The 13,289-nt window shown below is 54.9% G+C and overlaps 1 protein-coding gene across 1 annotated transcript; it reads left to right on the forward strand.

Moving 5' to 3' along the window:
• Positions 1-326: 326 nt before the first annotated feature.
• On the forward strand, positions 327-11,022 carry LOC146961038 (photoreceptor outer segment membrane glycoprotein 2-like). Its single transcript, XM_085771641.1, has 3 exons — positions 327-907; positions 4,158-4,404; positions 10,771-11,022. Exons 1-3 carry the CDS (start codon positions 327-329, stop codon positions 11,020-11,022), a joined length of 1,080 nt encoding a protein of 359 aa, XP_085627767.1.
• Positions 11,023-13,289: the final 2,267 nt, after the last annotated feature.

A 13,289-nucleotide genomic window follows, 5' to 3' on the forward strand; every position in this document is an offset into this window, starting at 1 on the left:
TTTTGGAGCCGTGAGCTTAGTTCAAAATGTTGAATTATGAACGCATCCCTTGGCTGCACACACAGCCCTGCATGCCGTTCTCTCTCCTCATTGGATAAAGGTTGTAGGATACAAGGAAAGTTTTCTCCTGGGCTCAGAGCAGAGCAGAGTGACTGACAGACCCGTGTTTCAGACCAAACACTCTATAGAAGTGATTGCTGTCGGAAGATACAACTATTTAAGACTTAGATTAACACAAACATTCACCTGACTTCTGCTTTAAGTTTAACTCAGTGAAGTGAACTCTGAGCCTTAGTCCATGTAGAGGCGGTCAGACTTCCGGCCACATGGCGGTGGGGAAGCTGACCTTCACGCGCGCGGAGCGGGAGAAGCTGGCCGAGCTGCTCTGGCTGCTGAACTGGGTCTCCGTGGCGACGGGCGCGCTGCTCTTCGGCCTGGGCCTCTTCCTGAAGGCGGAGCTGCAGAAGTGGCAGGACGTGATGTCGGAGCAGGGAATCCTCTACGTGCCTCACACGCTCATCACCACCGGCCTCGCCGCCTGCGCCATCAACTTCCTGGGCGCCAAGATCTGCCGGGACTGCGCCGACGGCGGCAAGTTCCTGCGCTGGAAGCTGGTGCTGATGCCCTACGTGGTCTGCACCTTCTGCTTCACCTCCTGCGTCCTGCTGGGGGCGCTGCTGTGCTGCAGCGTGCGCGGCCAGCTGGAGGAGTCGCTGCTGCTGGGCCTGCGCAACGCCATGCGCTTCTACAAGGACACGGACACGCCGGGCCGCTGCTCCCTGAAGAGGACTCTGGACCTGCTGCAGATCCAGTTCCACTGCTGCGGGAACGCCGGCTACCGCGACTGGTTCAAGGTGCAGTGGGTCAGCAGCCGCTACCTCGACATGACCAGCAGCGCCGTGGTGGAGTAAGTAGAGACGGATCTAATCAAATCTAAATAAACTTTAATGTCCCCGGAGGGAAAATTGTCTTGGACAATCAAGGACATCCTACAAAACAGATTTTAAAACCATACACCATTTCACATACACACACACACAACCAGACAGTACGACTAAGTTCATAGTTCATACAAAGTAATAAATCATTATTGTAATAAATAATTATTGCACTTTCTCCTATATATATTGCATCTTGCCACAGTCTCTGGGTCTGAATTGCACCTTTCATATGTGTGGACTCCACCAACAGCATCGATTTAAAAGTGCCGAAGGAATAGAATATGTATCTATTAAAAAAAATAAATAAATTTATATAACTATTAAAATGATGGATTTTAAAACAACAAAACCCTGAAACATCATTTTACAGTACACAGATAATAACCAAATAGCCTACCTAATATAAAAACACATATGATCCAGAACTGGATAGCAAGTAGAATAGAGTGAAAAGAACAACAAAAAAAAAGATTTAGAAGGAACACCTGGACCTCAGGATCCGTGGTGGAGTAAGTAGAGCCGAGACCGATCCACTGCGTCCTCCAGGTTCTGCTGGATCCTGGTCAATCCCAGAAGATCCACAGCAATGTTAGGTAGATAGGCCTACTACTTTAGGACCTGGAGGAGTCCACTAGGTTTATTTTTCTTTCTTTTCTTTTTTTCTTTATTCAGTCACATCACACAATAGCAAACATTATCGACAAAATAGTGACTGAAAAGGCACAGGCAGAAGCATGATGCTTATATTAATGCCTGTCCTACATACCAAATTAAGCTACCCAGCATTCTTACAATAAGGCAAGGCAAGGCAATTTTATTTGTATAGCCCGTTTTTACCACCAGTTTGTCTCAAAGGGCTTTACATCCCATCATAACAACATCCTCTGTCCTTAGACCCTCACATCGACTGAGGAAAAACTCCATAGAAAACCCTTTTAACAGGGAAAACCAGGAGAAAGCTCAGGGTGAGCAACAGAGGAGGGATCATCACCCAGGACGGACAGACGGGACAGAGATGTTGTTACAGACAAGAAAACAGTTTACAGTTTGTCACAGAATGTGCGAAATATGGAAATGTTAGCAGGAGTTGATGAAGGCAGCCTCTGGTGAGGGGGGGGGGGGGGGGGGCTGACCAGCTTAATGGGAGGACTGGATGGCAGACTGGTTCATAGGAAGAGAGGACAGACCGGTCTAACAGCAGGGGAAAGGGCGAGGGGCAGCACTGCAGGCAAGTCTTGGACAGAAGATGAGCTTCCTGTAGTTTAACGATGGTCTCTGCTGGAAGAGACATGTGGTGTGGTCTAATAGCTGGTAGCTGGTAATAGCTAATAGAGGGAAATTCATGCAAAACCACTGATGCACGTTGCCTTCAGGGACAGTTTTTCATCATCAGTCTCTGTATTTCCCTCTACAACAACTCTGTCTGGTAACGTTGTGTTATTATCTCATAGCGTGGTGAATGTGCAGCTCACAACTTGTCCACCAGAGCGTTGTGGAGTTGTTGGATTGTGTATTTGATGAGTTTGATGAGGGAAACCAAGAAATCCCATAATGAGCCTCCGTAGCGTAGCTCTGAGCAGCTCACGGCTCTGCTCCGCCGTTCTAAAAATAGCTTGCACCGACAATTAAAGGTAACGAACCTACTGCTATGACTATAGGGATTATGGCAATGGGCCAATTTGATAAAATGTTGAACTATCCCTTTAACATCTGGTTGGTAGATGTAAACGTCCGTACTTTCAGATTGAAGCCGCCGGTCCGCTGCAGCTAAGCCAGGGAGCTACTGGGGGTCAAAGGTCATGGGATTAATGTGGTTTAACAACAGGGTTCAACTCAGGTTCAAGTGACTCAGTAAAACCTCATCCAGGAGACAGGATGTGCAGCTCCAGACCTAAATACCAACTCACAGCAGTAAAAGTACTAGTAGCAGTAGTAGTCTGAGTAGTATTGGTAGTACCTATGGTAGCACCAGTTCCTAACCACCTTTTTTATTTGCATTTATTCGTTTATTTGTAATGGGATTTTTCATGAAAAGGAAGGAAATATAGATGGATGGATCGAACAGATTTCGGTCAAAAAAGGAAGGAAGGAAGAGAGGGAAAAAGGATTGTGGAAAGAAGGAAGGGAAAAAGGAAGGAAAGAAAGATGGAGGGAGGGAACAGATTCATTCTAGGAAGGAAGAAGGGAAAGAAGGAGGAGAGAAATGACGGTAAGAAGGAAGGATGGAGGAAGGGAACAGATGGACGACAGGAGGAGTGGTGACACCAGCGAAGTGTTGGATATGGGATGAGATCCTATCCATTCCACCGTTACTGTATTGTTGATAGCATCGACTGGTTGATAGACATCGGCCGTGATGACTTTATTTATAATCATCACCTCATTTTAATGAGAACAATACAGACGAGGTTTTAGCTTCATGTCACATTTTCACGTCACTATATCACCGTTGTGACCACTCTGATGTTTATGAAGTCTATAAAACGAACTGTTGAACAAACATTTTAGATTAGCTGGGCTAACCGTTAGCTGTTAGCCGTTAGCAGTGTCAATAAACAATAACTCAATAAACGGCCCATGAAAAAAATATTTTCTGCAGCGGATATCCTAGTTCCAACATGACTGAGCTAACTGGAGTAGTTTCATGTCGTGTCCCACAACGGGAGGGTTTTAACAGCTTAGCTGCTGCTGTTAGCTGTCAGCAGCAGCTAAGCTAACGGCTACGATAACCATGACTAGTTACAAAAACGTGCACACAGAAATAGTAATGTTTGTTCAATAATTTGTTTTATAGACTTAACAAACATCAGACTTAGTCAAAACGGTTTTGGCAGCCCGGAGCCCCCAGATTTGGTACCTACACTGGTGGCTAATGCTACCAGTTAGCCGCTAACGCTACCAGTTAGCCGCTCGCTAGAACCGGTGGCTAACGCTGCCAGTTAGCCGCTAACGCTACCAGTTAGCCGCTCGCTAGAACCGGTGGCTAACGCTGCCAGTTAGCCGCTAACGCTACCAGTTAGCCGCTCGCTAGAACCGGTGGCTAACGCTACCAGTTAGCCGCTCGCTAGAACTGGTGGCTAGCGCTACCAGTTAGCCGCTCGCTAGAATGCTACTAAAACCCACTTCCGTTGTGGTGTGACGCAATGGATCATGGGAAAATAAAGTGGTGGATAGTGTAGGTGGACACTAAAAGGCTCCTTGTGCTCCGTCCTGCAGCCGTCTGCGGAGCAACGTGGAGGGGAAGTACCTGCTGGACGACGTTCCGTTCAGCTGCTGCAGCACGCTGTCGCCGCGGCCGTGCATCCAGCAGCGGCTCGGCAACAGCTCCGCCCACTTCCGCTACGACCAGCAGAGCCAGCAGCTCAACCTGTGGAGACGGGGCTGCCGCCACGCGCTGCTCGAACACTACACCGGCATCCTGCAGTCCATCGGCCTCACCGTGCTGCTCATCTGGCTGTTCGAGGTACGCAACTCCCCACTCCCACTCCCACTCCCACTCCCACTCCCACTCCCACTCACCGTGCTGCTCATCTGGCTGTTCGAGGTACGCAACTCCCCACTCCCACTCCCACTCCCACTCCCACTCACCGTGCTGCTCATCTGGCTGTTCGAGGTACGCAACTCCCCACTCCCACTCCCACTCCCACTCCCACTCCCACTCCCACTCCCACTCCCACTCCCACTCACCGTGCTGCTCATCTGGCTGTTCGAGGTACGCAACTCCCACTCCCACTCCCACTCCCACTCCCACTCCCACTCCCACTCCCACTCACCGTGCTGCTCATCTGGCTGTTCGAGGTACGCAACTCCCCACTCCCACTCCCACTCCCACTCCCACTCCCACTCCCACTCCCACTCACCGTGCTGCTCATCTGGCTGTTCGAGGTACGCAACTCCCCACTCCCACTCCCACTCCCACTCACCGTGCTGCTCATCTGGCTGTTCGAGGTACGCAACTCCCCACTCCCACTCCCACTCCGCCTCACCGTGCTGCTCATCTGGCTGTTCGAGGTACACAACTCCCCACTCCCACTCCCACTCCCACTCCCACTCCCACTCACCGTGCTGCTCATCTGGCTGTTCGAGGTACGCAACTCCCCACTCCCACTCCCACTCCCACTCCCACTCCCACTCACCGTGCTGCTCATCTGGCTGTTCGAGGTACGCAACTCCCCACTCCCACTCCCACTCCCACTCCCACTCCCACTCCCACTCCCACTCACCGTGCTGCTCATCTGGCTGTTCGAGGTACGCAACTCCCCACTCCCACTCCCACTCCCACTCCGCCTCACCGTGCTGCTCATCTGGCTGTTCGAGGTACACAACTCCCCACTCCCACTCCCACTCCCACTCCCACTCCCACTCACCGTGCTGCTCATCTGGCTGTTCGAGGTACGCAACTCCCCACTCCCACTCCCACTCACCGTGCTGCTCATCTGGCTGTTCGAGGTACGCAACTCCCCACTCCCACTCCCACTCCCACTCCGCCTCACCGTGCTGCTCATCTGGCTGTTCGAGGTACACAACTCCCCACTCCCACTCCCACTCCCACTCCCACTCCCACTCACCGTGCTGCTCATCTGGCTGTTCGAGGTACGCAACTCCCCACTCCCACTCCCACTCCCACTCCCACTCCCACTCACCGTGCTGCTCATCTGGCTGTTCGAGGTACGCAACTCCCCACTCCCACTCCCACTCCCACTCCCACTCCCACTCCCACTCACCGTGCTGCTCATCTGGCTGTTCGAGGTACGCAACTCCCACTCCCACTCCCACTCCCACTCCCACTCCCACTCCCACTCCCACTCACCGTGCTGCTCATCTGGCTGTTCGAGGTACGCAACTCCCCACTCCCACTCCCACTCCCACTCCCACTCCCACTCCCACTCACCGTGCTGCTCATCTGGCTGTTCGAGGTACGCAACTCCCCACTCCCACTCCCACTCCCACTCCCACTCCCACTCCCACTCCCACTCACCGTGCTGCTCATCTGGCTGTTCGAGGTACGCAACTCCCCACTCCCACTCCCACTCCCACTCACCGTGCTGCTCATCTGGCTGTTCGAGGTACGCAACTCCCCACTCCCACTCCCACTCCCACTCCCACTCCCACTCCCACTCCCACTCACCGTGCTGCTCATCTGGCTGTTCGAGGTACGCAACTCCCACTCCCACTCCCACTCCCACTCCCACTCCCACTCACCGTGCTGCTCATCTGGCTGTTCGAGGTACGCAACTCCCCACTCCCACTCCCACTCCCACTCCGCCTCACCGTGCTGCTCATCTGGCTGTTCGAGGTACACAACTCCCCACTCCCACTCCCACTCCCACTCCCACTCACCGTGCTGCTCATCTGGCTGTTCGAGGTACGCAACTCCCCACTCCCACTCCCACTCCCACTCACCGTGCTGCTCATCTGGCTGTTCGAGGTACGCAACTCCCCACTCCCACTCCCACTCCCACTCCGCCTCACCGTGCTGCTCATCTGGCTGTTCGAGGTACGCAACTCCCCACTCCCACTCCCACTCCCACTCCCACTCACCGTGCTGCTCATCTGGCTGTTCGAGGTACGCAACTCCCCACTCCCACTCCCACTCCCACTCCCACTCACCGTGCTGCTCATCTGGCTGTTCGAGGTACGCAACTCCCCACTCCCACTCCCACTCCCACTCCCACTCCCACTCCGCCTCACCGTGCTGCTCATCTGGCTGTTCGAGGTACACAACTCCCACTCCCACTCCCACTCCCACTCCCACTCCCACTCCCACTCACCGTGCTGCTCATCTGGCTGTTCGAGGTACGCAACTCCCACTCCCACTCCCACTCCCACTCCCACTCCCACTCACCGTGCTGCTCATCTGGCTGTTCGAGGTACGCAACTCCCCACTCCCACTCCCACTCCCACTCACCGTGCTGCTCATCTGGCTGTTCGAGGTACGCAACTCCCCACTCCCACTCCCACTCCCACTCACCGTGCTGCTCATCTGGCTCTTCGAGGTACGCAACTCCCCACTCCCACTCCCACTCCCACTCACCGTGCTGCTCATCTGGCTGTTCGAGGTACGCAACTCCCCACTCCCACTCCCACTCACCGTGCTGCTCATCTGGCTGTTCGAGGTACGCAACTCCCACTCCCACTCCCACTCCCACTCACCGTGCTGCTCATCTGGCTGTTCGAGGTACGCAACTCCCCACTCCCACTCCCACTCCCACTCCCACTCACCGTGCTGCTCATCTGGCTCTTTGAGGTACGCAACTCCCCACTCCCACTCCCACTCCCACTCACCGTGCTGCTCATCTGGCTGTTCGAGGTACGCAACTCCCCACTCCCACTCCCACTCCCACTCACCGTGCTGCTCATCTGGCTGTTCGAGGTACGCAACTCCCCACTCCCACTCCCACTCCCACTCCCACTCCCACTCCCACTCCGCCTCACCGTGCTGCTCATCTGGCTGTTCGAGGTACGCAACTCCCCACTCCCACTCCCACTCCCACTCACCGTGCTGCTCATCTGGCTGTTCGAGGTACGCAACTCCCCACTCCCACTCCCACTCCCACTCCCACTCACCGTGCTGCTCATCTGGCTGTTCGAGGTACGCAACTCCCCACTCCCACTCCCACTCCCACTCACCGTGCTGCTCATCTGGCTCTTTGAGGTACGCAGCTCCCCACTCCCACTCCCACTCCCACTCACCGTGCTGCTCATCTGGCTGTTCGAGGTACGCAACTCCCCACTCCCACTCCCACTCCCACTCACCGTGCTGCTCATCTGGCTGTTCGAGGTACGCAACTCCCCACTCCCACTCCCACTCCCACTCCCACTCCGCCTCACCGTGCTGCTCATCTGGCTGTTCGAGGTACGCAACTCCCCACTCCCACTCCCACTCCCACTCACCGTGCTGCTCATCTGGCTGTTCGAGGTACGCAACTCCCCACTCCCACTCACCGTGCTGCTCATCTGGCTGTTCGAGGTCCGCAACTCCCCACTCCCACTCCCACTCCCACTCCCACTCACCGTGCTGCTCATCTGGCTGTTCGAGGTACGCAACTCCCCACTCCCACTCCCACTCCCACTCCGCCTCACCGTGCTGCTCATCTGGCTGTTCGAGGTACGCAACTCCCCACTCCCACTCCCACTCCCACTCCCACTCCGCCTCACCGTGCTGCTCATCTGGCTGTTCGAGGTACGCAACTCCCCACTCCCACTCCCACTCCCACTCCCACTCCCACTCCGCCTCATCGTGCTGCTCATCTGGCTGTTCGAGGTACGCAACTCCCCACTCCCACTCCCACTCACCGTGCTGCTCATCTGGCTGTTCGAGGTACGCAACTCCCCACTCCCACTTCCACTCCCACTCACCGTGCTGCTCATCTGGCTGTTCGAGGTACAGAACTCCCGACTCCCACTCCCACTCCCACTCCCACTCCCACTCCCGACTCCCACTCCCACTCCCACTCCCACTCCCACTCCCCACTCCCACTCCCACTCCCACTCACCGTGCTGCTCATCTGGCTGTTCGAGGTACGCAACTCCCCCTCCCTCTCCCACTCCCACTCCCACTCCCACTCACCGTGCTGCTCATCTGGCTCTTCGAGGTATGGAACTCCCAACTCCCACTCCCACTCCCACTCCCACTCCCGACTCCCATTCCCACTCCCACTCCCACTCCCGACTCCCACTCCCGACTCCCACTCCCACTCCCACTCCCACTCCCACTCCCGACTCCCACTCCCACTCCCACTCCCGACTCCCACTCCCACTCCCGACTCCCATTCCCACTCCCACTCCCACTCCCACTCCCACTCCCACTCCCACTCCCACTCGCACTCACCGTGCTGCTCATCTGGCTGTTCGAGGTACGCAACTCCCCACTCCCACTCCCACTCCCACTCCACCTCACCGTGCTGCTCATCTGGCTGTTCGAGGTACGCAACTCCCCACTCCCACTCCCACTCCCACTCCCGACTCCCACTCCCACTCCCACTCCCGACTCCCATTCCCACTCCCACTCCCACTCCCACTCCCACTCCCACTCCCACTCCGCCTCACCGTGCTGCTCATCTGGCTGTTCGAGGTACGCAACTCCCCACTCCCACTCCCACTCACCGTGCTGCTCATCTGGCTGTTCGAGGTACGCAACTCCCCACTCCCACTCCCACTCCCACTCACCGTGCTGCTCATCTGGCTGTTCGAGGTACGCAACTCCCCACTAACACTCCCACTCCCACTCCCACTCCCACTCACCGTGCTGCTCATCTGGCTGTTCGAGGTACGCAACTCCCCACTCCCACTCCCACTCCCACTCACCGTGCTGCTCATCTGGCTGTTCGAGGTACGCAACTCCCCACTCCCACTCCCACTCCCACTCCCACTCACCGTGCTGCTCATCTGGCTGTTCGAGGTACGAAACTCCCCACTCCCACTCCCACTCCCACTCACCGTGCTGCTCATCTGGCTGTTCGAGGTACGCAACTCCCCACTCCCACTCCCACTCCCACTCCCACTCCCACTCCCACTCACCGTGCTGCTCATCTGGCTGTTCGAGGTCCGCAACTCCCCACTCCCACTCCCACTCCCACTCACCGTGCTGCTCATCTGGCTGTTCGAGGTACGCAACTCCCCCTCCCTCTCCCACTCCCACTCCCACTCCCACTCCCACTCCCACTCCCACTCACCGTGCTGCTCATCTGGCTGTTCGAGGTACGCAACTCCCCACTCCCACTCCCACTCCCACTCACCGTGCTGCTCATCTGGCTGTTCGAGGTCCGCAACTCCCCACTCCCACTCCCACTCCCACTCACCGTGCTGCTCATCTGGCTGTTCGAGGTACGCAACTCCCCACTCCCACTAACACTCCCACTCCCTCTCCCACTCCCACTCCCACTCCCACTCCCACTCCCACTCCGCCTCACCGTGCTGCTCATCTGGCTCTTCGAGGTACGCAACTCCCCACTAACACTCCCACTCCCACTCCCACTCCCACTCACCGTGCTGCTCATCTGGCTGTTCGAGGTACGGAACTCCCCACTAACACTCCCACTCCCACTCCCACTCCCACTCCCACTCCCACTCCCACTCCGACTTCCACTCACCGTGCTGCTCATCTGGCTGTTCGAGGTACAGAACTCCCGACTCCCACTCCCACTCCCACTCCCACTCCCGACTCCCACTCCCACTCCCACTCCCACTCCCACTCCCACTCCCACTCCCCACTCCCACTCCCACTCCCACTCACCGTGCTGCTCATCTGGCTGTTCGAGGTACGCAACTCCCCACTAACACTCCCACTCCCACTCACCGTGCTGCTCATCTGGCTGTTCGAGGTACGGAACTCCCCACTAACACTCCTACTCCCACTCCCACTCCCACTCCCACTCCGACTTCCACTCACCGTGCTGCTCATCTGGCTGTTCGAGGTACAGAACTCCCGACTCCCACTCCCACTCCCGACTCCCACTCCCACTCCCACTCCCACTCCCACTCACCGTGCTGCTCATCTGGCTCTTCGAGGTACGGAACTCCCAACTCCCACTCCCACTCCCACTCCCACTCCCACTCCCACTCCCGACTCCCATTCCCACTCCCACTCCCACTCCCGACTCCCATTCCCACTCCCACTCCCACTCCCACTCCCACTCCCACTCGCACTCACCGTGCTGCTCATCTGGCTCTTCGAGGTACGGAACTCCTGACTAACACTCTGACTCCCAGAGTGGGAGTCAGTACTCTGCACTCTGGCCCACATGAAGGCACCACTAGAGAGCCGCTGCCTTAGAGGTTGTGTTTGGGTCCAGATATCTAACCGCTCCTCTTGTTTTCCTCCCTCCAGCTGCTGGTCCTGACCGGCGTGCGCTACCTGCAGACCGCCATGGAGAACGTGCTGCGGCTCGGCGACCCGGAGTCGGAGTCGGACGGCTGGATCCTGGAGAACAGCCTGGCGGAGACGGCCCGGTCCAACTTCAACATCATCAAGAACCTGGGGAAGTGTTACCATGGCGACGACGACGACGACCCCAACATCAACGTCCCGACCGCCGCCGCCGAGCAGGAAGTGCCGCCGACCGGCCCCCGTCCGTCCTGAGGAGAAACACACCTGAAGCTTCACTTTTCATTTACACAAACTAATCAATGAGACCATCAATTAATCTGCTGGTGACCGGTCGATCACAGGTTCGATCCCCTCAGCCGGCCGCTGCTGCCTCTGAGATGAGCCGAGCAGCGAGCTAACGTTAGCTCCCGGTGGCTGCTCCCAGCTAGCTCTGCTCTTCTCCCAAAACCTCGGAGCAAACTTCCAAACAGACGTCAGCTGGATAAACTGACCACAGATCAGGACTCTAAACTGTGACTTTCTCGCATGAAAAAACATTTAAAATGAATAAAGTGACGTTTTAACAACGCTACGGCGGCTTTTAGCTGCTCTAGTGCTAGGCTAGCAGTTAGCATAGCTTCGAAGCTAATGCCGTAAAACGGCGCAGAAGTCCGGAACGGATCGTGTTCCGGGTACGGATCGGGCACTGACAGTGACAACGCTCATTCCCATGATGCACTGCTCTGTGGTCGTTCTGGTCGGTCCGGTACAGACGGAGCAGACCGCTGACCGCTGACTTTGACCTTCGTTGTGTTTTGGCTCCTCCTCCTCCTCCTCCTCCTCCTCCTCCTCTTCCTCCTCTTCCTCTTCCTCTTCCTCCCCCTCCTCCTCCTCCTCTTCTTCCTCTTCCTCTTCCTCCCCCTCCTCCTCCTCCTCTTCTTCCTCTTCCTCTTCCTCCTCCTCCTCCTCCTCCTCCTCAGGTTGAACTCAATGCCTTCATCCGTTTCCTGCTGCTCTTTGTTCACTGCTGTGTTTGCTGTGTTTTCTATGGAGGTGTGCTAGCCTAACCTAGCCTAGCCTAGCTTAGCTTAGCCTAGCCTAGCCTAGCCTAGCTTAGCTCCACATGGGTTCTCTGAATAAACTCTGTTTCTGAAGAGACTGTGTCAATGTGTCCATGCACGCACACACACACACACACACAGCTGTCCCACACTAATCAATAAAGTAAAAGTATTAATCATTGAGTAGAAATGATTTAATGAAATTACAGGATGTGACGTCCCTGTTTGTCCACATGAGTCTAGTTACTGCACTACAGTACTACAGTACTACATTACTATATTACATTACTACATTAGTATATTACTACATAAACATAACTACAGTACTACATTACAGTACTACATTAGTATATTACATTACTACCAGGGGTAGACAATAAGGGAAATGTATCACTGGCCCCACCGTTCTAACCACTGGCCCAGGACAATAGGTATCCATCCCCATATCAATGAAAAACAACACATCCCAGCCGATTCCTGCCGTCTCGCCATCGAGGCTGGAACTTTCTCCTACCGATACCAATACTAGTACATTTCCACGATTCTTGACAATAATTCGATACCACGGTTTAAGAAGGACAAAAAAAGTGCTTCTAAATTCATCAGGCTACTTTATTTAATAAATAAATAACTGTTTGACATTAGACTTGTACAGTATTTAGCCTCCACTGTGGTTTAACAATGAAGTAAAATGGTAAATATGCCTCAACACAAACATGAAGTCATGTAGTCATTACTTTTATCCTCCAAGTAGGGGAGAGTGGGGTAATGTGAGACACCCCCTATATCTAGAAAACAGAACACATTTATGGTAAGTGGATCAGTTTACCCCCTTGATTTCTCTAGTCTGTCTCAGTTTACCCCTGGGCTGGGGTAAACTGAGACACAAGACCACTTTTTTAAAAACTCAATCATATTTTCACTGTCCTTCGTCCTAAATACATTCTGATCATTTCCATTGCTAGGAAACATTCTGAATTAATGGGAAATGTGTAAATTTTACTGATAAATCATTTTATCTCGGTTAGAGGGGAGCAAATGTAAAAAGTGTCTCACTTTACCCCACTCTCCCCTAGTTCAGTGATAGAACTGGTGTTCTCATTCATTCATGTTTCCACAGACTGGTGCAAAACTGACTCATTGTTTCATTTTCAGCTCAGTTTTGCGTTTACACACGTTTTTGTTGTTGTTGTTATTATGGTCTAAACGTCACGTGCACCACCGCTGTGGCGCACACCGAACAGCTGGCGCCCGTCGGTCCCGACAGGACTCGACCCGACGCGCTAAAGAGGAGGAGGGAAGTTTCATGGTTCAGAAAAAGGTTTTTATGGCTGTTTGTGACGACCTTCTATCAGCAGCAGTGAGGAGCTGCAGCTGCTGCAGGTGCTGCAGGTGGAGCTGCAGCTGTTTGCAGGTGGTGCTGCTGCTGCAGGTGGTGCAGGTGCAGCTGCTGCTGCAGGTGGTGCAGCTGCAGGTGGT

The sequence above is a fragment of the Trachurus japonicus genome, chromosome 24 (assembly GCF_045865225.1).
Source record: "Trachurus japonicus isolate A0001 chromosome 24, Traja_1.0".
Classification (NCBI taxonomy): domain Eukaryota; kingdom Metazoa; phylum Chordata; class Actinopteri; order Carangiformes; family Carangidae; genus Trachurus; species Trachurus japonicus.

What these genes read in the sequence shown, in the direction of transcription:
- LOC146961038 (XM_085771641.1), top strand. Translation starts at nt 327, where the DNA reads ATGGCGGTGGGGAAGCTGACCTTCACGCGCGCGGAGCGGGAGAAGCTG. An exon ending in ACCAGCAGCGCCGTGGTGGA is followed by an intron (nt 908 to 4,157) that starts GTAAGTAGAGAC and finishes TCCGTCCTGCAG; the next exon opens with CCGTCTGCGGAGCAACGTGG. An exon ending in TGCTCATCTGGCTGTTCGAG is followed by an intron (nt 4,405 to 10,770) that starts GTACGCAACTCC and finishes TCCTCCCTCCAG; the next exon opens with CTGCTGGTCCTGACCGGCGT.